The 23,798-nt window shown below is 40.6% G+C and overlaps 1 protein-coding gene across 1 annotated transcript in view; it reads right to left on the bottom strand.

Annotated features, from left to right (window-relative positions):
- Positions 1–23,798, bottom strand: part of myo15b (myosin XVB) — a 77,017-nt gene that overhangs the window by 26,625 nt on the left and 26,594 nt on the right. Inside the window, exons 26-42 of the mRNA XM_049564338.1 lie at positions 19,220–19,282; positions 19,048–19,105; positions 18,835–18,959; positions 17,325–17,420; positions 16,985–17,220; positions 14,693–14,862; positions 14,503–14,575; positions 14,208–14,390; positions 13,983–14,092; positions 12,185–12,252; positions 11,885–11,957; positions 9,698–9,730; positions 9,473–9,562; positions 7,731–7,819; positions 7,328–7,573; positions 3,423–3,501; positions 819–935 (exon numbers count right to left, since the gene is read on the bottom strand). Of these exons, the coding sequence (XP_049420295.1) occupies positions 819–935; positions 3,423–3,501; positions 7,328–7,573; positions 7,731–7,819; positions 9,473–9,562; positions 9,698–9,730; positions 11,885–11,957; positions 12,185–12,252; positions 13,983–14,092; positions 14,208–14,390; positions 14,503–14,575; positions 14,693–14,862; positions 16,985–17,220; positions 17,325–17,420; positions 18,835–18,959; positions 19,048–19,105; positions 19,220–19,282 (1,909 nt within the window). The remainder of the gene's footprint in view (positions 1–818; positions 936–3,422; positions 3,502–7,327; positions 7,574–7,730; positions 7,820–9,472; positions 9,563–9,697; positions 9,731–11,884; positions 11,958–12,184; positions 12,253–13,982; positions 14,093–14,207; positions 14,391–14,502; positions 14,576–14,692; positions 14,863–16,984; positions 17,221–17,324; positions 17,421–18,834; positions 18,960–19,047; positions 19,106–19,219; positions 19,283–23,798) is intronic.

The raw sequence follows: 23,798 nt of genomic DNA, 5'->3' as shown, positions 1-23,798 counted from the left end.
TAATTAAGTTATTTTCTGCTTCTTAACAGTGAGATGGATATGTCAGAGTTCACAATGAACCTGGGCACAAATCGTAGTTGTCTCTGATTAGTTATTTCTGGTGTCAAAGTTTTTGAGACCATAAATAGAGAGATTTTGAGCTTTTCAAATGATGTTCAGTAAGTGTGTGGTCATAGATTCCCACTTAAACCTGTTAAACACTGCTGGAGAAATGACAGTTTGTAATTGTGTAGAAATCATTGGTAGTTGTTGAAAAAATTGTCTAAATGAAAGTCTTATACAACCTGTCACCTTGATTCTAATTTCTGATACGTGAATTAGCCTAACTGGATTAGTTTAAAGATGAAAAACATAAAGAAAATATAATTACTTAAGTTACTTAAAAGTTGACAAAAATGTTGTGGAATTTCATCGACTAGAAGGTTTTGAATTTCCGTGGTATAAAACTAGACTCACACTATGAAGGATAAAAATGACTAAAATGTGACTAAAACTAATGAGCATTTTTGTCTCCAGACTAAGACTAAATCTAAAATAGCTGTCAAAATTAACACTGCACCTAACGCTAACAGCTAATGGCGTTATGCCTAGTGTAACCATCAAATCTGGGGTCTGATTACTTTATGTATTGTGTAGGTAATGTTAGACATTCTTTGTCTGTGCATAGTTGACAAATGTAAAATTCTAAATATTTTCCCACAGTTCCCATGCCGCATTTTCGTATCACGCCGGTGAGAGATGGCTTTAGCAGCTCTTTAGCAGCTCTTCAGATTCCACAAAATATAATCTAGTCCATTGAACTTGTTATATGTTCTTACCAGGAGGCTTAGGTGCTGTAGGTGGGGGTAATGGCGGGGAGCGTTGCTGCTGTCTAGGTGGGCTGGAGGGGGCTGGATGAGGCATTTGGGGTTTTGATCCACCTTGGGGCTGAAAGCCTGGAGGACAGTCAGGCAGAGAGATGGTGTGGAATGAAGAAACCCATGACTTGGAAAATAATTATTAACATGATGATTTAAAGTGCTTAACATTTAAACGTCAGTGAGCCATTACAGTATTAATTTGAACACATTCACGAGAGAAAGCTTATAGCCCAATCTCTGCTGCATTTATATTCTATACTAAGTTAGATATAGTGGAACAAAGTACCATAGTACTAGCCTAGATCTACAGTTGCATGCAAAAGTTTGGGCATCCCTGGTCAAAATTTTGTTTGCTGTGAGTAGTTTTGTAAATAGAAGATGAATTGATTTCCAAAAGGCATGAAGATGAAGATGAAGATGACACATTGTCAATATTTTAAGCAAACTTACTTTTTAATTTCAATCTTTTACAGTTTCAAAATAACAAAAAAGGAAAAGGTCCTGAAGCAAAAGTTTGGGCACCCTGCATGGTCAGTATGTAGTAGAGCCCCCTTTGGCAAGTATCACAGCTTCTAAACACTTTTTGAAACCAGCTAAGAGCCTATCAGTTCTTGTTTGGGGGATTTTCACCTGTTCTTCCTGCAAAAGGCTTCTAGTTCTGTGAGATTCTTGGGCCGTCATGCATGCACTGCTCTTTTGAGGTCTATCCACAGATTTTCAATGATGTTTAGGTCAGGGGACTGTGAGGGCCATGGCAAAACCTTCAGCGTGCACCTCTTGAGGTAGCCTATTGTGGACTTCAAGGTGTGTTTAGGATCATTGTCCTGTTGTAGAAGCCATCCTCTCCTCATTTTCAGCTTTTTTACAGACAGGGTGATGTTTGCTTCTAGAATTTGCTGAAATTTAACTGAATCCATTCTTCCCTCTACCAGTGAAATGTTCCCCGTGCCACTGGCTGCAACACAAGCCCAAAGCATGATTGATCCCCCCCCCGTGTTTAACAGTTGGACAGGTGTTCTTTTCATGAATTTCTGTGTCCTTTTTTCTGCAAACATACCTTTGCTCACTGTGTCCAAAAAGTTATATTTTGACTTCATCAGTCCACAGGACTTGTTTCCAAAAAGCATCAGGCTTGTTGGATGTTCCTTTGAAAACTTCTGACACTGAATTTTGTGGTTACATTTAAACTAAGGAAACAACTACCAACTGAGTAGCAGGTGGCACCTTGAATGTGTGTGTGAATGGGTGAATGTGACTCGTAGTGTAAAAAGCACTTTGAGTGGTCGAATGACAAGAAAGGCGCTATACCATTACCATTTACCATTCCTGCTTTGTGGGCATCAGTTATTTTAGTTTTCAAAGTGCTAGGCAGCTGTTTAGAGGAGCCCATGGTTGCTGATTGTTGGGACGAGGTCTCAGGAGTTAGAACATTTATAAAGCTTTGAAATTTGCATCACCTGTATGGAGCTTTTTTCCTATCTTTATTCAAGAGAGTGGTATATCGTCAAAGTCAAGGACCTCAAGTAAGTTTTTTTTAAATTTTTTTTATTCTAATGGTGTTATTACTTCCTTCAGATCAAGGGAAGAACTTAAAGCCCTGGAGGGCGGGAGTGGATGACCGGTTAAAGAGTACCTGCCCAGACGGGACGCACTAAAACTAAAGCAAGCGCGCCCGCAAGGAGGCAGGAATCATTTCATTGGTCAACAATAAACCTGGCGTTCTATTGGTTGGGGGATTTTGACAGAAAGAGCAGAAATTCCACAAACGCACAGAAGCAGCTTGAGCAGTAGGAGAAGAGCGGAAGCTCGAGCAGGAAATCTGTGTAAGCAACATTGTATCTGAGTGCGAGCACACAGTTTGAGCAGAAACAGAGTAGATCTAAGTGCAAGCAGAGGCTATTTGAGTGCGAGGGCAGGGTTTTGAGGGACAATATTACAAAATCTGAACTTGAAATCAATAAATAATGCACTCAAATTGATATACCACTCTCTTGAATAAAGACAGAAAAAAAGCTCCATACGCCTGGCCTTTCCTAATGATGACTGTGAGCAAGCCATAATCCTAACAAGCTAATCATGCCAATCAGTCTGAGACCCTGGTAACAGTTGTCTGGGAGCTCAAATGTCTTGGGGTGTCCAAACGTTTGCATGGTGCTCCTTTCATTTTTTAATCTAAAATTGTACAAAACAAAAATAATACTCAAATCTTGCTTAAAATGTTGAAAAGCATGTTTCATCTTTCATCTTAATGCATTTTGGAGATCAGCTCATCTTCTACTCACTTAACTATTCACAGTAAACAAAATTTTGACCGGGTGCCCAAACTTTTGCATGCCACTGTAGTTGAAGGTCTCCTGGATAACTACATGAAACACAATATGTGTTCAAAGTTTTAAGCAATGGGTGGATGGCATACAGTGTTCTTCAGTTTTCATCAAAGTCAAAGACACAAGAAAGGGATGAATCAGTGGGGTTTGTGGAAATATGAGAGACAGTTTAAAAGATAATTCATTTTAAAAAAGAAGAAACTAAATATATTAGTTGTTTGCCAGTGCCACTCACCAATCTTTCTGAAGTATTCCTGCTTGTCTCTGAAAGACTGAAGGTCATCTGGATCTGGTAAGTCCACTTCTCTTTCTGGCTGTAAAAGAAATGGATATGGGCACACATGTGACCACATGAGGAGGAACCAGACCCAGTGATACCAGTGCTCCAAATTTAGGGAATTAAAGGATAAAGGTGCAGTATTCTACATCTTTCTGTATTGTCGACAAATCTCATATTCAGAGCCAAAAACAACAGAGCATTCATAAGGGTGATAAAATGTTTGGACAGTCAGTTTCTCAACACCCAATAGACCCTTTTGGGGCCGACGCCACAACAACGTCATTTTATTAGCTGGAGGCAAAACAGGACTCGCCACCACAGGGCTGTAGGCTACACAGGAGGTTTAAAATGTTGTCTTGTTGCAGCAGGTGCAACACTCTCCCTGTATGTCTCCCCGAACAGGTCACACATCGCGGACAGCGCAGTGGGTGGTGTTGGTGCAGTGGGCTCCTCCGTTGGCGCCTCTCCATCCACCCGAACAGGATTCGCCATGATACACAACATTATTTTTTTTTTAAAGATTATTTTTTGGGCTTTTTTGCTTTTAATGAACAGGACAGAGTGAAATGGGGTGAGAGAGAGAGTAGGGGTTGACATGCAGCAAAGGGTTTGCAAGCCGGAGTCCAACCTGCAACCGCTGCAGCGAGGCATCACCTCTGTACATGGGGCGCCGGCACTATCTACTACACTATCAACGCCCCGATAAGCAACATTATTGATAGTATTAATTAATTATTAATGATGTTGGAATTATCAAATTTAGGTTCGAACTTATAAAAAATATTCGAATATATTTCAAACTTAGAATTTTTTTGACAGCCCTAGTAATCAGCCATAAAGCCGGCCATCCCACCTTCAACAATCCTGTCAAATCATCCATCCACTGAGTGAGAGCGTACGGGTCGGCCAGTCTGGTCCCGTTGGTCAGTGTTTACTTATTCAAGTAACACTCATGGTCCCAGAGAGTGAGTGACCTGACACGGTGCGTTTATAAGTTCAGGCTGAGATTACATGAAAATGAGAGCCCTGTTGGTCCAAGAAAAGGAGCATTTTATTTCTACAGGAATTAACAAAGGTTAAGTTAATCACACATTCACTCCCCTCGGTGCTCTGCTGCTCCGTCTGCCCAGACAGAGTGATGAGAGCTGCCACTGACAGTGCGGTGCTCTGGAGAACTGAACGGTACATTCCAACAGCGCTCTGAATTTACAAACAGTCCAGTTTGTGCCAGAGTGCGCTCTGGCACTCAGAATGAGTATATCTGAATGCACCACTCGCATCATCTTCCTCCATTGTCTAAAACAAGCCAACAGAACTTGTCAGTGGAGAACTATTTTGCCTCCAGCTAAGCCCCGCCCACCAAAAACGTCATACTGTTTACTAACAGTAAAAGGGTCTCTATTGTACGAAAAACATTGTAACAACTACCTCAACAATGGGATAGGATGTAGATGGTAATGTCGCAGATATGCACTTGCTAACATTATACAGTACAGGCCAAAAGTTTGGACACACCTTCTCATTCAATGCGTTTTCTTTATTTTCATGACTATTTACATTGTAGATTCTCACTGAAGGCATCAAAACTATGAATGAACACATGTGGAGTTATGTACTTAACAAAAAAAGGTGAAATAACTGAAAACATGTTTTATATTCTAGTTTCTTCAAAATAGCCACCATTTGCTCTGATTACTGCTTTGCACACTCTTGGCATTCTCTTCATGAGCTTCAAGAGGTAGTCACCTGAAATGGTTTTCCAACAGTCTTGAAGGAGTTCCCAGAGGTGTTTAGCACTTGTTGGCCCCTTTGCCTTCACTCTGCGGTCCAGCTCACCCCAAACCATCTCGATTGGGTTCAGGTCCGGTGACTGTGGAGGCCAGGTCATCTGCTGCAACACTCCATCACTCTCCTTCTTGGTCAAATAGCCCTTACACAGCCTGGAGGTGTGTTTGGGGTCATTGTCCTGTTGAAAAATAAATGATCGTCCAACTAAACGCAAACCGGATGGGATGGCATGTTGCTGCAGGATGCTGTGGTAGCCATGCTGGTTCAGTGTGCCTTCAATTTTGAATAAATCCCCAACAGTGTCACCAGTAAAACACCCCCACACCATCACACCTCCTCCTCCATGCTTCACAGTGGGAACCAGGCATGTGGAATCCATCCGTTCACCTTTTCTGCGTCTCACAAAGACACAGCGGTTGGAACCAAAGATCTCAAATTTGGACTCATCAGACCAAAGCACAGATTTCCACTGGTCTAATGTCCATTCCCTGTGTTTCTTGGCCCAAACAAATCTCTTCTGCTTGTTGCCTCTCCTTAGCAGTGGTTTCCTAGCAGCTATTTGACCATGAAGGCCTGATTCGCGCAGTCTCCTCTTAACAGTTGTTCTAGAGATGGGTCTGCTGCTAGAACTCTGTGTGGCATTCATCTGGTCTCTGATCTGAGCTGCTGTTAACTTGCGATTTCTGAGGCTGGTGACTCGGATAAACTTATCCTCAGAAGCAGAGGTGACTCTTGGTCTTCCTTTCCTGGGTCGGTCCTCATGTGTGCCAGTTTCGTTGTAGCGCTTGATGGTTTTTGCGACTCCACTTGGGGACACATTTAAAGTTTTTGCAATTTTCCGGACTGACTGACCTTCCTTTCTTAAAGTAATGATGGCCACTCGTTTTTCTTTAGTTAGCTGATTGGTTCTTGCCATAATATGAATTTTAACAGTTGTCCAATGGGGCTGTTGGCTGTGTATTAACCTGACTTCTGCACAACACAGCTGATGGTCCCAAAGCAAGAAATTCCACTAATTAACCCTGATAAGGCACACCTGTGAAGTGGAAACCATTTCAGGTGACTACCTCTTGAAGCTCATGGAGAGAATGCCAAGAATGTGCAAAGCAGTAATCAGAGCAAAGGGTGGCTATTTTGAAGAAACTAGAATATAAAACATGTTTTCAGTTATTTCACCTTTTTTTGTTAAGTACATAACTCCACATGTGTTCATTCATAGTTTTGATGCCTTCAGTGAGAATCTACAATGTAAATAGTCATGAAAATAAAGAAAACGCATTGAATGAGAAGGTGTGTCCAAACTTTTGGCCTGTACTGTATATTGGTCACAGATTGAGGCTAGCCACAACAGCTAGCATTAGCATCAGATTTGGGGTCCGATTAGTTTATATATTGTGGAGTGGGCACTATTTTATTTTATCTTATTTATTTATTTGATGAAAATGAAACACAGCTATGCATATAATTCACAATGAATCCTGTGTGCATCACATGCTGACTTTGTGTATTCTGCACCACATTTTCATATTGCACTGGTGAGAAAAAAACTTAAGCAAATCACTACTTTTGGTCTTTTTAATGGGATTTGATGACAATAAGAAAAATAATTTGTTGATGAAGACAGTGGGAAAAGTTCTGGGAAAAAGCACTTGAGATTTTCTTTTGTCAAGAAAATAGGTAACATCATCAGCATACAACTTGAGGTTACATCCACTGATACTGCAGTATCAGGTTAAACAGAGGAGATGTTAAAGGGTACAACCAGAAGAAAACGAAAAACAAATGTGAGGGTGTGGACTTGAGCATGAATAGGGACGTATTGTAGAAATGTATGAAAGAAAGAAGTGAAAAATAATCAGGCATAGTTAGATAAGAATATGTAAAAAAAATCAGCAACAGAATGCATTGCAAAAATATATAAAGTAAGCCCTGCGATAGTCTGGCGACCTGTCCAGGGTGGACCCTGCCTCTTGCCCGATGTCAGCTGGGATAGGCTCCAGCCCCCCCGCGAGCCTCAAGAGGATGAAGCGGTTAGAAGATGAATGAAGATAAAGTACTGAAAACAGAAATACCTCTGGCTCAGGCTGTCTGCGGCTGGAGGTGCGTTTAGGTGCCAATGCTTTGGGACGAGCAGGTGGGGGTGAGGGAGATCGAGGGGAAGGGGAAGGGGAGGGTGAGCGTTCCTTGGGCCGTGGCTCGAAACGACGTCTCCGCTGCCTATCCTCTTCCTGCTTTTTCTCCTGCTCCTGCAGCTTCCTCTGCTGCTCCTGCGTCTGCTGCTGGGACAAACTCATCGCCTGCAGGGTCATCTGCTGGGCCTGAAGAGGAGGAAGAGAGAGGACAGGAAAATACAGAGTTGGAGAGGAGGTGGGAGAGGGAGTTCGAAAAGTGAAATATGGGTGGAGGGGCAAATACAGGATGAATAAACTGACCATTGTACTATAACAGAAGTGCGCTAAGAGTGCTAGTCCTTACCATGAGAAAGGCCTGTTGGTTGATGAGGGCCTGCTGTGATGCTGCCATCTGCATGGGGTCAGCCATGGGAGTCTGAGGCATCATCATGGCTGTGTAAGGATAAATATGACAAACTGTTTTTCACATAGAAGTCAGCTACATCTAAATCAGTAATGAAGGAACTGACACAACATAACAATCAACACACACAATCCACATACTGTCAGAGAAATTTTGGGGCATATAAAAAAACTGGCTGAGTGGCGAGTGCTAACAGGGGTGGGAATCACAGATCAACAATATAATATTATCACAATACACAAGTACAATACTGATGCGATTTTAAATATGTCGTCATATGCTGATTATTGCGGTAAAATATATTATGATGTATTACCTTTTTCAACTGTTCCCCAGAGGAAAACTTTGTCAACAGCTGTTTCATCTAATACGATAAAGTTTTTAGTCTGTTCATCTCACTTCAGCCATTTTTTTTGCACCTGCAAAAAAAATGGCTGAAGTGTACTAAAAAAGAAATTGATTATAATTCTAGTTGGCTACCTAAAGTTTAATTTGTATTTGTCATATTAATAATTTATATAATAAAAAAAGCACTGTGTGATGATACGATATTGCCACACAAAAATATTATGATAATTATCCCCCACCCCTACTAATTAATGAACCATCACTGTAACCTGTCAATGCTAAGTTTCCTGCAGTTCCTGCATAATTTGCACAAGAATTCCAGTAGCCTTGTACACTTGTACATGAGTAAATAAAAGTTTTGAATCTTGAACAATGGTGCTCAAAGGCATATTCAGCTAACATTTATGTCTTTACTATGTTATATTTGTCAGATAGCCCACTAAGGTGTCAATCATTGACGTTGCTGTACTTGCTTATGATAGAAAAGATGATATAACTGGATGGGGCCTCCAGACCTCCTGGCAGATTTGACTCCATGGCTTGGATTACAAAATAATCATTGATAATTTTAATAATCAAACCTTTTCAAGTTTTTGGTTTTATTTAGTTGTCAATTGAATATCTCTCTGATGCAGACTCAAGATGCCCAATATATTATTGGCTGGTAAGAAAATTAGATTATTGTTGTTGTTTCAGTGATGCAACTTCAAATCACAACTCAATCAAACTGCATCAAATCCTCCTAAATTGTGTATGGTATTATTTCACACTGATCTCTATAGTTTTTGTATCAAGTGCGTAAAAAATCAGTGTGACCCTTAGCACACACAGGGTCATATTTATGGTTTTAGAAATTCTGAGATCCAAATTCTCCCATCAAAACTTCCCTCATAAATGTTAAACTGGCCACTAAAAACGTCACTGAATCATCAATTCAAAAGACCACCTGTGTTAGAAAATATCCTGTTCTTTGATAGAGATAAATTAAAAAAAACAGTTGTACAAGACTCCCAAAGTGTATTTCAGCAAGAAACATCTAATCACAGCTTCAAATTCAGTTACGTGAGCGGCAAAGTTGCTCAACAGCAGGTTGCAGCCAAAGAGGGCGCTGTTTAAGAAAAAGATTCTACAATCTGCAACTTCAAGTAATTCACTTTTAGTTTCAGTTGTGGATGAATTCAGTAACTACGGTGTCTTGTTTTGTTCTCAACCTCAGCAATGAAGCATTTTGAATTTATTTTTGCTGCAATCTCAGAACCCATCAGCTATAGGTGTGGAGACGATAAAGGCTCTGGGGGCAACGGCCAATATTTCGAGCTACAGCCTTGGAATACCTGGCATTGTTGGCATGGCTGGCATGGCTGGCATGGTTGGCATCATGGGAGTTGCACCAAAGCTGGGCATTGCAGGATTTACTGGCATTCCTGAGCAGAGGCAACGGAGTAAAGATTAGACACTGAACAATAGTCTCTTTTTCTGCCAACTGATATGAAAAGGATTACGGATATTAACAGGACACAAAAAGTTTTATTCCTTGTGACACAAACTTCCGCACTCACCCATAGGATAGCTTGGCATTGTCATGGGCATACCTGAAAAACAGAATGATCAGTTGTTACTACAATTTACAGAGACTGAATTACTTCATTCAAAAATGAGATTAAAAAAAAAAGTAAAAGAAGGTTACTTACTTACTTTACTGTTACTTTACACTTCTTAATGTTATTACTAATCCTAATACTAATTTGTAGCAATGCTAATTTGTGGTTCTTGGTTGTAAACTGTGCAACTGGTTTTCTAAATTGGCATTTATTAAGGTAAGGTTTCTGCAAGGTTCCCCAGATTGAATTTATGATGTTTTAAGAGCTGTTTAATACCACATAGAATGAACAGAATGTCATACCTGTTCCAAAATCATACTGACCAAAGTATGAAAGTATTATAAAAACCAGTAGGAACAATATGGCCTAGAATTATTCATTATCACATTACATATAGTACTTCCCAAAAGTATATAGATAATTAAATCAATGCGACTTTGCAAAGTGGATGGATTAAAGTTCTAAGTTTTTAAGTTCATTTAGGTCTGTATTGTTAAAATCATCACTTACCCAATATAAGGCAATGAGCTTCCAGGCTACTGTAGCTAGCAGTAGTGATAGTGTTTGCTACAGGTCTGATGGCTCTGGCTGAAACTCCCCCCTGCTCCTCTGAGCAATCTACTATTACAACTGTTTGTCTTTTAGTTTAAACACGTCCTGACAGACATCAAAAATGTTGTATAACCAACATAACTGCCCACATCAGGCAGGAGAGGATATGTAAGACTTAAAATTAAATTAAACTGAAGACTTGTTAATGGCTTCTGGTGCCTTTTTTGTGTAAACTAATGCTAGATACCCTGTTTTACTACTGCTACTTCTGTCTATTCTGTATACACAACACCCAGTGTATGTCTGTCTGGTCTGAAAGTGGGAATATGCATAGCTTTTAATATGGAGTGATGTTATGGCCTTAGTTTTTAAGTTTTAATCACTGCTTTTTACATTATTTTCATCTCTAGGTTTTATCGTATTTTATTTTATAGATTGATTTTTAATATGTTAGTGTCATTTTTACTCTTTGATATTTTTTTTTTTATTCTTTTATTTATTTTTAATGTTATGTTGTTTCAGTGTTGCTATGTGAAACATTTTGGGCCACATGGTTGCATGAAATGTATTACATAAATAAATTTGCTTTTCCTGATTTCTCACACAATAATTGATGTGCTTGAAAACGTTTTTTTTTTTCTGTGCTCAGATTCCCATCATATGCTCACAAATGGGACACAATTTAGTCTTCCATCGACCTCACTTACTCAAAATTCTGAGCCCTTACTGATTAAAGAATGGCTGTTTATGAATGTTTTATAATGCATTGTACAGTATACTAAGGCACTGATCACACAGGAAGCGTTTTTGCAGCTGGAGGCAGCTTTTTTTTAACAAACATGAAGCTTTTTGCTTGTTGTTTTTGCATTGCTATGCACCCCACGTTTCTGCACTCTAGGTGCCTGGCATTTTTGCCGGAGTGCTCTGAGCTCCTCAAGCTGAAAAACTTCAACTCAGAATGGAAAAGCACGCCACATCATCTCTGCTTGGATGATTTGAAAGGCGGGCCTTCTGTGGTGGTCATGACAACAAGTTTACAGTTGTCAAACAATGGAGGCGAAACTGCTCAGTCACTCAGTAGGACTAATGGACTCCCTGCAGTATTCATTTTTGTTATGCTAGGCCCGACGATAGATAGTCATCTTGAAATAAGCCTGGAAACGGTCATCATCAAGGCGAGGCTCCTGGACCAGTACTGCCCATAATCCACCCTCTTTTTTAGGGTGTAATGTACCCACACAGATCTCTGTTCCCCTGTGCCCAACAAACTATTTGTTGACAGCCTCTCACCCTTAACCAGAGCTAGAACAAGTACCCTCAAGTAGCCACTAATTACTGTGAAATAAATAAAATAAATAAAGAAGTAGATAAAAGTAGATTAATGACATGGGAAGGTTAGGGTAAAGAGGTGATAGGGTGGTTGCCTAGCAATGATAAAAAGGTGCAGCAAGCGTTTTTCTACTAGTGGCATTAAATGTAAACAAACAAAAAGAAAAGGCAGTGCAAACTGCAAAACACTTTCTGTGTGATCAGGACCTTAGTGATTTTAATCTACATGGTGTGGACTGTATTGTGGAAATCTAGTTGTCCTACCAGTTCCATACATGGGTCCAATCCCTCCTCCTCCTTTCATCCTGCTGTTTAGCATGGCTACTCTTTCCATGTCCTACACACACACACACACACACACACAGACAGCAAGAAACACAACCCAGTGACACATGCAGTAATAGGATACAACCAGAGATACACAATCCAGCAGAGAGCAATGAGCATGCTCAATCTGTCCTGTGGTATAAAACTTTAACACTTTACATGGACAGACAAATATAGCCTTGACATTTCTTAAGGTTACGGTGTAAATAATAAAATATATCTGGTGACATCACTGACCGGAGGTCCTTGGTCCAGTACAGGGTCAAACAAGTCATCAACATATGCATCGATCTGTCGACCACGGCCTGCAAACAGGTGGAGAAGAGAGATGAGAACGTGTAGTATGTAAGGCTGTAGCTGGGCATGATCAGAACTGCTCCTCAGGGTCCTGTGACAAAAAAATAAAAAATACTACTGTGTGTACAAATTAAATAGACATATTAAGAATATGTACTGCATGAACACACTATAAACTTCACAATGAAAAGGTATTAAATTAGTTTTTGATACATTAGCATAATGATCAGTCTGAATAGTCATTTTCAGTTTATTGATTCAGCCTGACATCATGTTCATGTTAACCAATTTCTGACACTCATCATTGTATCAGGCAGCTGCTCTCAGCAAACACACTCTGATTAACACACAGAACTCTACTGTACCTGTCCAGCACTAAATGGCACACAGGTAAAGTTAGCACCTAGCTAGTGTTCATTGTGGATGAGCAGCTAAGAAGCCAGATATTTTCCTCAGATGCTGGTGAACACTGACCACAACTAGAGTACAAACTGGACTTCTATTTGCAGCTGTGACGACCTCATTTACACTTGCCATTTCTCTGATGCCATTTTTCATGGATGTAGCTAGGAAGCTAGCTATGTAGCTAAGATAATATACTCATTTGTAATTCCATAATTCAGACTGTTTAGCCAGCTGAAAAAGCCAACAATGTGCACAATACCAGACCTGTTTGAACTGCTGAACAACTGGTCTGGAACAATGTTAGACTGAGCCTCAGGATTAAATTATAATGACCCCAGTAAAAAAACCCTTGTCATTTGAGTTGTTTTTTAATCTAGTGGTATATATTGTCAAACACTTTTACAATGCATCAAATTACCATAAAGCAAACACATTTTAAGCCTGTGGCCTTCAGGTCACTCTGAGGGTCCAGGACAGTGATACTCAACTTAGGACCTGCATGCCAAATCTGACCCATAATAGGGTGCCTGGTGGCCCACGCACAGTTCTCTAATTGACAATGAAAATAAATTCACACTCGAATTTTTTTGTAATTTGAGCACCTGAGCTGTGCTGGGTGGCTGCGACTGGATTTTTGGTTTGGCAAAGATGAGCGAGGACAGCAAACATCAAAATGTTGAAAGGTTGCAATTAATTTATAATATATATTAACAAATATTATTACGTTGGTTTATTAACTAGCCCCTGACCTCTTGTCATTTTGAAAAAGTGGCCATTGGGAAAAGCAAGTTAAGAATCCCTAGTGTAGGACCTGTTGGTGCAGTTGTCTGCTTTGCCCAGTTAGTAATTGAGCCTTGAGCTTGGACAATGCAAAGTCACTTGATTACATTTGTGCCTGAGTTCAAAACATTTGCAGTTACATGATCCTGAAGGTCAGCGGTGTGTGCACAGTCACTTGCAACACAATCGAGTGAAAGTAAATCCAGAGTCACTGATAGACCAAGAGAGCCAGAATGAAAGAATGAAAGAGGTGAGAGTTTTGCTGTTAATAGTCTGTTAGTTTGGAAGATAAGGATGTGTGTAGGAAGAGATCAGGGGATCAGTGCTGACTTCAGGCATGTGTGGGACACATCTGATTCAACATTTGCCATTGGTGACAAACACCAGAGAGATCCCAGCAGAGCATTAGAATCTATGGGGTTCAATATGATTCAAACACCTAGTTTGTACTATGTTATCTGAACACCTCTAAAGGCAGAAGAACAGACTCTGTTTGATGATCCAGTAAGCATTTTATCTGAAGCACACTGATGCCTTAACGTTTCACACCCACCTTCCTGTGGATAAGCTTTTCCCCAGGGGTTTCCCTCAAAAGGAGGCAGCCCAGGAGCTTGCATGGGAGGTGCTGGTGGAATGAAGTCATCCAGATCTGTAAATGTCATCCTGAAGAGAGAGAGAGAGAGAGAGAGAGAGGCACAAATGTGCTCATTGTGTAAACAAATTCTTTAAACCAATCCTGGACTGGCCCCTAAAAGCAGTCTCTTGTTCCGTGCTCTACCTGTCTCCCTGGCTGCCGAACAGGTAGTCAGAGTTTGTAGAGGAGGGGGTTCCTGGTGGTGGCAGCACTTCAGCTTCAGCTCCAGCTAGAAGATCCATGACAAAGTCCGAGCCAGCCAGATCTGACCAGCCGTCATCGGTCAGAAGAGACACCGACCAGCCCTGCACAGCCTCTGACACACCTCTATGACATAGCAGTGCACAGGAGAGGAGTGGAAACCAGCACATGTGTAAGGATGGACATATAGAGACATTAACAAGGAAATGGAGGTAAATATATGCATGTTCAGAAGTACCTGAAATGAAGAAGCCATGAGGCCAGCTGTTCTCCTGTGGTCCATGACTCCACTTCAGTTGTCAGCTTCTCATCTGAATAAAAAGTAAGAAATTAATCAATAACAGCAGATATTTTTACACTGCTGGTGTTGCCAATCACAAGATTCACTCAGTTTGTTGCTGTGTTTCTAAAGAGTAAGTCAGTCTCACCGTTGAAGGTGTGTACGTCCAGCAGCATGGTGCCCTTTCTCTGGTTGCTGGTCCACTCCAGCTGGGTGGGGGGGTAGATGCGGGCAGTGGGCGCTGGGAGCTGCAGAGATGTCAGCAGTTTATGTTGGCACAGTGAGCGGTATTCCCCTGGACCTTGGTCAGACACATACCTGCACAGGAAGCACTGGAGACTGAGTCACGTCAGACAGATAAAGTGGTTTTAAAGTGGTTTTAAGGAAGAATGTAATTAAAAAATAAAGAAAAGAAAAAGGAAATCACACTATAGGCTTTCTTGTGGCAGTGTATGTGCACAAGCCCACCCTTGCACATCTGCGCCTTCCACACTGTGTTTACCATTTTTTTTCGTAAAAAGCCAGTGCACAAGTGGGACTAACCATGGAGGAGATTAAACCCAGGTTTAAAAAAGTACAATTAACTATACTTTATCTAAGTAAACTTAATATACTTATTAGCAATGTACTGAAAGTATGCTGTTTTTTGAGATGTACCAACATTGCACACACGTGAGCAAGGCCTACAGAGAGGCAGTTAGAGCTACAGGCTACAAAGAGGCTAAAAACAGAGTTTAAATGACGTTTTTCCAAACAACTTTTTATGTCGGGGCTTCAGGACACTTGGATCACTACGGACAAGCAGTATGAAGATATTCTATGGTTTCAATTATGTGTTTTTTGGACGTTTTAATCTGGGGTGCCCAGCCTCCATTAGGTGAAGTTGTGCTGCTACCTCCTCTCCCCTTGGATCTTTACAAGGGATGTGAGGACTCTAAAACTTCATCTGAGCCTCCCTCGGCATGAGGGTGAGTAGATAATGGCTGAATTTTCATTTTGGGATGCACGTTCCCTTTAATGTCAGACAGTGATTTCAAACTAGAAATGAAGCTTTTACATTGCTCTCTTCAAAGCCAGACTCCATCGAGAAAAATAGCACTTAACATGGCTGAATATGGGAGTTATGGGTCTACCGCATTATTTTGTTTGTGTTATTGTATGACTTTGCTACTCGAAAGGGTAAGGTCAGATTTACTAATGTCACACAATAAAACAAACTAACCATGTGATTGAGGCAGTGGTAGATCAGCAGTTCCCTTGGAGTCTGGTGGCTTTGATGAGAGCTTAGATGGGGAACTCAGGCTGTCAGTGGCTACCCTGTCAGAATGGGCTGTCTGACTCTCAATGTAGTGTACACTTAAACTAGGTACTAGGCAGTACCCCTGCCTGCTTCTCTAAACTGTAGGCGTGCCATCTGACATGTAGGTAATACACTGACCATCAATAAACACCTTATACAACCGTATTTCAAAAATTCCTAAATATCCCTCTAATAATGTCTCAAAACAGTACAGTCAAGTTTGCTTAATTGTATTTCAGTCTGTCATTAACAACAATGATATATTATTAGTATATTAGGTACATTATTAGCACACTTTTAGTACATTATTCATGTACTGTACACATGGAAGTATACTAAGTATACTTAAATTAAGTGTACTTCAGTACACCTTTTCTTTTACCTGGGTATTCAAAGCTTCATCAGTTTGTCTTTCATCACTTTAGGACCACAACAAGCAAACCCACTGCCTGTTTACAAATCAGATATGGAGCAATATTAGCAATCACTGGTGCCATATTTCTGGCAACCTGACAAAGTCAAATATTTTCTCTTCTTCAAATGTTGTTTTGGGTGTCCATCAACTCCTGAGAAAAATATCTGGCTGTTTAGCTGCTAAATGCTCCACAGTGTTCATGAGCAAGTTACTCGCTTTGTCTGTCTGTTGCTTGGTGCTGGGCAGGTCATGTACAGTGGGTCTGTCAGAGCTTTTTCAAAAAACAAAACCATAGAACTTTCCACTTGTGTGGCTGAACTATTTCACCTTTATTCATCAGCTCACTCTCTTTGGTGAAATATGCTAAATTTGCTGTCCGTCTAACGCCCCCGCCTTAAGACCTGTGGTGCTTGAGCTTTTGAGGCTGTATCACCTCAACTGTGTTCTGCCCACAGCCTTACAGTCTGCTGATTCTGTGATTTCTTTAAAGGCTGCTAATGACGTACTTGTTTAGACAGGCATTTGGGTAACCTTTATGTATATATTTTGTATTCTTACTGTGCATTGTCTGTTTTTTTTCTGCATTGTGTATTGCGTTTTGCATTTGTAATGTACTACAGACTGACTTCAAACCATTATGATTTAGGTTAGCCTATACAGGTGCACAGTATATCCTCCACCTACTCCTGTTGGTATAAGCAGACTAACCAAAGCATATCACCTACTTGAGTAGGGGTTTGTCCAGTGTTGGTGAAGGGGTGAATGCACTGAGGCAGCAGGCCAGCAGGAGCCAACCCCTCAGACTGTGCTGCTCCTCCTGCAGGCCCCATGTGTGATAAACCAGCTGGGCAAGGATCTCGTCCCTCAAAGCCGGGCGGCTCTGACCCCTCTCCACTATATAGTTACCCAGCATCTGCTCCTGCCAGCCACTGAGGTCTGACTCACCTGTAAACCGCATGATCTGAGGAGAAAAGAAAATCATGAAAATCATAAATGTACAGATGAAAATAAAAGTGATGGAATGCAATTGATTGAAGAATCTAATCTAATCGCTCCCATATATACCAATTTGTAAATCTCTAGGGCAGTTCTGGCATCTTCAGGCTCCAGAGGGGTGAGGGATCTCTGGAGGGGGTATTCCTGAGGCTGGCACCATGTGTCCTGAGGACGACACAACATGAGGAAACTCACAAAGACAGGAAATATAATCCATCTTCCTTCATCCATTCAGCTCTGTTAGACGTCTACGAGTATTGTAGAGAATAATGCACCTTTTCAAGGTGCTGTCACACAGTGAAGTGGATGTGTTGTCTAGTGAAATTGGTTATCTGCGAGACTGCACCTAGACTCTTCCCAAAATGACCTGCGGACAGAAGGGTAAGTCCTGGCCCATATATCTGCTGGCTACACCACATTTTTCCCAAGGATGTCAAAGGCAATACCCCTCCAACTATCACTCTGATTGGCTAGAGCTTGGGCTTTATCAACTGGGTCAGTTAGGTGAGGCATGAGGACTGAGATTGATTAGGGTTAAGGTGAAATTGTCAGGGTAAGCCAGTGAGGCAGAGTAGTGTCATGCCTTCGCCATCCTGAAATTTTTTATTGCCAAATTCCCAAAATATCAGTCATTACCCCTAGACGCTCATCATCGTCAGACTGATAGCTGATAGGTTTTGCAGTTGATTTTCTGTTAACATATAGTTGATATAGTTGACAAAAAGGTAATATATGTCAGTGTTGTGTTTATAGCTTGTTGTACTGCCCTTAAGTGGCCAGATCAGTAATGCTGGTTTAAGAGCAGCTACATAATCATTTGATGGAAAAATTCTGTTGCTTTAAGTAAAGGTGTTTTTCATCGGCCAGCCTCTTTTGCAGTTGGTAATTTCCTTTGCTTCCCTTAGAACTTCATCTGAGACAGGTGTGTAAGTTAAGTGCAGACATCTTTCCATACCATTGTCTCATTTATGAAAGGCTATCTGCCTCCTTACATTCATTGAACTGACATGCTTACATATTGTACTAGCATGAGGCTTCTGGACCTCGGGTTGACCGAGGACACATTTATGTCTTTGGTGTCTGTGTTCTGATCTAGTTCAACTTCATTTACAGTGGAAACAGACAACTTCTTAACTGATTGCTACCAGTGAAAACAAAAGCGCTATCCTCTTCCTGTTTTAGTTGCGCAATGTCTGACGCACTTCCTTTGTGCCATAAATGGAGCCTACATTTTTCCAAGACATTGTACCCAAGTGGCAGGATTACATGTGAAAGCGAGGCTTATAGGGAACCAATCTAAACTCTGATGGTGCCATTACTCTATAGCCATCACACTGTGCAATCAGTATTTACTTCATAATCAGATATGCAAAAAACCTGTCTATTTCCACTTTAACAAGACAACATGCCCAACTGCGGACCACGAGGTCAGTTTCTTAAAAAGTCTGGATTGTAAAATTGGACATGTTTTTGCAGTGTGTGGGCAGCCATATGAAGTGTGAGGTACAACAGGATATACAGTGTAATAAACCAGGACTGGACTATAAATCTGTGCATGTGTGCGCCCAACCTTGCTCACCTTTAAGATGGATTTGGCATAGCGAGAGAATGGGTATCTGTCGATATCCTGAGGCAGGGTGAGCTTGTGTTCTGCCTTCACCTGTGGAGGTGCCATCTCTGTGACCCCTGACCCATGCTGCTGCCCTGGTGGACAGAGACGGAGCAACAATCACAAACTGGCAAAACACAATGGCAGCAGAGTGGCATGTGCGCAGACTTAAATTAAGCTGACCTGCTGCACTGCGGAGTCTGGCTGACAGTTCAGCAGGGATCTCCAACATCCCCACATCCTGATAGGAAAACAACATGAAACAAACATCACCACTGGAGAAACCAGACAGTTGGCTCATCTGGGGCTGATTTCTCGATTTTCTATGGTACAGGATTAGATGTTATTCCCTTACCATTGCTGGAGAGACAGACTTAGTCTTTGTCACTGCCTTCACTTTGTTCTTCTCGTGAAATTCCTGAAATTGACACACACATACGCCGCCAGTTAGTCAGTCATTCTGCTTGTTACACTGTGAGCTGCATTATTTGATCTCATAATCTTTCAGTCTTATTAGCACTTGATTTTCACCTGCAGCTTGTTACTGATTCACTGTAATCCTCATATTATCCACATACATTAAACACACTCAACACTCCTCATCTCTGCCTGAGCAGTGTGTTCAGTCAGACCTATTCTTAGATACACGGTCTGTTATATACTCCTGGAACACCCACGGCCCTGTTGCCCCGCCTCATACAACAGGACACACAGTTCCAAGAGTCCAGAAAGTTTATTTTTTATCAGGAGGTTTACAGCCTACAGAGAGGAGTCACCTCAATACAGCAGGGCAGCGTCACTCACTTATGATTATGATCAAAACCCTCCCATGCACCTCTGTCCTTACAACTATTTATTTGTATTCCATGTCCAGTCATTTATTGTGCTGTTGATCTGAACTGCAAACGTGAAGTTTGCAGGTCAGATTAAACATGGGTGTGCGCATGTATTCATGCAACAAATACTCCTCCTTTATCACAGCCTTACCTCAACAATCACACTTAACTCAACTCGAATAACACAAGCAGCCCAACCCTGCTCTACTTCCACATGGGAGGATTTACAATGACTGACCCTTCCAAACCAAACAAGTACGTCACAAATCATAACCGATCAAAACGTACCCTCCGGCTCACTGGCTCACTACAACCTGACTCCTGACTCTATTTTACTAGATTAATCATTTCTGAGTATTGGCTTCACAGGCCTATATGCTATATATTTTTGTTCAATATCTTTTGTTTGTTTTATTACTGTTGTTTCCTGGAAGTAATAAGTTGAGTTATAAAACAATTTGTTTTACGATTGTATCTGAGGGCAGATGTTTTTACTCAGTACATTTAAAGGAACAGTTCATTCCCTGAGTCAAAAATAAATTTTCTTCCTCTTATCTGTCGTGCTATTTATCAGTCTAGATTTTTTTGGTGTGAGTTGCTGAGTTTTGGAGATATCGGCTGTAGAGATGTCTGCCATCTCTCCAATATAATGGAACTAGATGGCATTCAGCTTGTGGTGCCCAAAGTGCTAAACTAATACATACCAACAACCATCAACTTTCACCTGGGAGGCCAGCGTTCACTTCCCATAAGATTGTGAAGCCAAACCCTGTTTTTTTCTCTTAAAAAATGCCAATTAACAGTGTTATACCAATGTAGTGCATTTATTTTGAAAGAGCCTAAACAAACTGTACACAAGTGTATTTTGAAAACAGATAACGCATGTAACAGGCTGAAGGATGAATCCTCTGATTCTGGTGATCCCCTGACTTTTCATCTGATATGAAAAGTCTAATAAGCAATTAAATTCTTTCAAGGGTACTGCAGAGATTTAGTATTGCACATAAAGTTTGGAGACTCAACCCTGATATCATCACTATGACATCATCAGGGTTATTTCTCAGACTTTTAAAGCTCCTCTAAAGCCACAAACATGTGGCCCTTTAATGATTCATTTAACCCAAGTAAATATTTATGTAAAATTGCTCTACATATTCATATTGCCTGTCTGTTATATCAATGCGTTCTTACCCCCAATTTGTCAAATTTGCTAGCTTGGTCAGTAGACCTTTGCTTCAAACTATAATGTTCTAGGTACCCTCTAGTCTCAGTTTTGGATGCCCAGGGACAGGAAATGTAGGTTTCACCACCAAAACCACTTTAGGTTTAGGCAATAAAACTACTTGATTAGGTTTAGAAAAAAGGTGAAAGTCTTGTGTTTGTTTGACCTGTTCACCACCCTGACCTCCCACCTTTCTCAGACATTCACACAATTTCTACTGCGTGGGAGTTAGTTGAAAGCCTGCTGCATCTCTTACAGACATTTAAGGGTGCCTTGTGCATCAGTATCAGAAGCTGAGGGGCACTGACCAAGATGCTGTATGTGACGCCCTGGGAATGAGAACCAACTGAACACTGTCTCCAGTTCCCCGGTGATTACAAACACATAATCATACAGGAAGCTTCCTAAGAATTAACTGCTACGTATCAGTTCCTCTCTAAGGTCGGGGAAAAGGCCTCTAAAGCTTAAAATAAAAATAGGAGCATACATCTATAGACACTGAGTGGAATTAGACTAAAATGATAATTCAACTCACAGATGCGATACGAGTCTCAGAATCAGTTCTTGTATAAATATGTAAATAGTCTAACTGCATCATTTATATTAAACCTGAGATAGATGACGCAAACTAACTGGTGCTGTCTTTAGCCCTAAATCTATCCGTCAAAGTCCAAATCTTGTTTTTTGTCTTACACGTACTATTCTAAGGTACAGCTTATGATGAGTCCAACAAGGCTAAACAAGCTGACATAGACAGCCTGTCAGCAGGAGCCTGGCAGTTCCACTGTTCATAGTCCAAGCCTCATAAAACAATAACACCAAATAGATTTATACAATGATACAACCAAAGCAGAAGTAGTACCAAGAAGAACAAAATTGTCAGTTTAGTTTACAGCTGAGGCAAGAAAACAAAACAGAGATGAAACACAGGGAGCCCTGGCTGAAAGAAGAAGTGTCTCTCAACTGTTTAGAAACCTGATACAGACAAACAGTCCTATCTTACACTGTATTCTTGGCACTAACTATTTTTTAGATAAAATGAACTTTAAAGCTGAAGACATTTCTGCATCTGCTCTGATGCAGAGGGTAAAAAGAAAGGCAGCCTACCTGTTAGAGCTGTGGAGCTGAAAGTCAGATAGACAGGTTTCAGAAGGCGGAAGGAGAGATGCAGCGCTGCTTCAAATTTCACTCAGAGGGGTTGAAGTCCAAGACAGGAGTGTGGCTGAGGGTGTGTGTGTGTGTATGTGTGTGTGTCCAAGTGACATGATTAATGCAAGATAAGAAGGCTAGTTAAAGGAAAGGGATGAGGTTTTTTAAAGGAAATTATTGCCAGTGCTGAATTATGTACGACAATAAACACACGCCCAGTAGATTATACAGGACAGTCATCAGTCATACATTTACTCTACTTTCATTTTTCACTTGTGTTTTTTTACCCTCACACAAATGAAAATACTTTAGGGAAAAGTCCTGACCTTGATTTCCCTTGGTAATTTAGTTGGAAATCTCCCTTAAATTAAAGACAATCCAAATAAAGAAAAAATAACAACACTGATATGTAAAGTGCTAAGTAGTGAATCCAACACTGACACTCCTCATAGCTCTGTTTTGGTCTCTACCAGCTCTTGAGAAAAATATCTGCACAAAGCACCTCAAGTTTGCTTCTTAAGTATGACACTTAAGGCTTACATGAAATACCTTGCCAATAACTGACTGGAAAAATTTGGTTGCATAAAACCGCAGAGCAGTCATTGTAACAGGGCTGGTAGAGCACAGCTTTGGAAAGGTGAGTGATTCAGCCCCAGACAGTCTCAATCATAAACTGACTTCTGGTAATATTTAAAGTGCAAAATCAGTTGCTCAACATTAAGCGTGTCCACCGGGTTCTCCCAGTCATGGAACACTCTTATTAGGATTCCTTAATTTTTCTCATTTATCTCCATAAACTCAACCATGTTGTGGTTAAGATGGAGTCAGAGGTGCTTTATAAATTTGTCCTTACTTTGTTTACTAAGGTTCTTTGTGCAACTGTTAAACAAACTTTAAGTAATTCCTTAAGTATAAGACCAAGATGAGGAGAAAAACTTATATCCTTAGGTAAAAATTTTAAGGAAACCTTAAGGAGAAGACTTAAAAATAATTTAAGGAAAATCTTATCTTAACATGCTTTGTGCAACCGGCCCTAGTCTCATTAGCTGCTAAGTGCTCCACTATGTCCTCCAGCTCATCTCCAACTGTGTCTGTCTGATGTTTGGTGCTGAGCAAGTCGTGTACTGTGGGTTTATCAAAGCTTGTTATATTCAAAACAGCTGCCTGCTGCTGGTGGGAAGGACAGTGCTGAATGTCAAAAAGACTGCAATGCTCCATTGAGTTTAACTGCAGAGTTAAGGCTTTTACACAACAGGGGTGTAATTAGGACTTCACAATAACTACTTTGGTTAGACGATGAATTATCCTAGAAATAATTGTGATAAATGATATTGTTGTCAGTTTAAACCATTTAATTCCACTGATATGATGATACTATAGTAGCATAATGTATAATAATGCATAATGTGCACAATGTCAGGTGACCTACCAAAAACTTGATTCATGGGTAACATTTAGCCTTAATTTTCTTTCAGAGTTCAGTTCTGGGTGTAAAAAAAAGGACACGTAGTTTGGATTGCTTGTTTTGGTTAATAAATATATCAAAATAAAATTAAAATAATAATAATTTAATTTGATGTCTTGTTATTTTAATCCCCTGACTGCTGAGAGCAATATATACAAGAGAGTATATGTAAAATCATATATCCATAATAGGAGTAGCCCAAAATGACTCAGTTTGAGACTTAATACAAAATTTGGCCAACAAAAACAAAACCAAGTAGTGC

The sequence above is a fragment of the Epinephelus fuscoguttatus genome, linkage group LG20 (assembly GCF_011397635.1).
Source record: "Epinephelus fuscoguttatus linkage group LG20, E.fuscoguttatus.final_Chr_v1".
Classification (NCBI taxonomy): Eukaryota; Metazoa; Chordata; class Actinopteri; order Perciformes; family Serranidae; genus Epinephelus; species Epinephelus fuscoguttatus.
The sequence above is the reverse complement of the archived record's forward strand: the minus strand, read 5'-3'. Positions and strand labels throughout refer to the sequence as shown.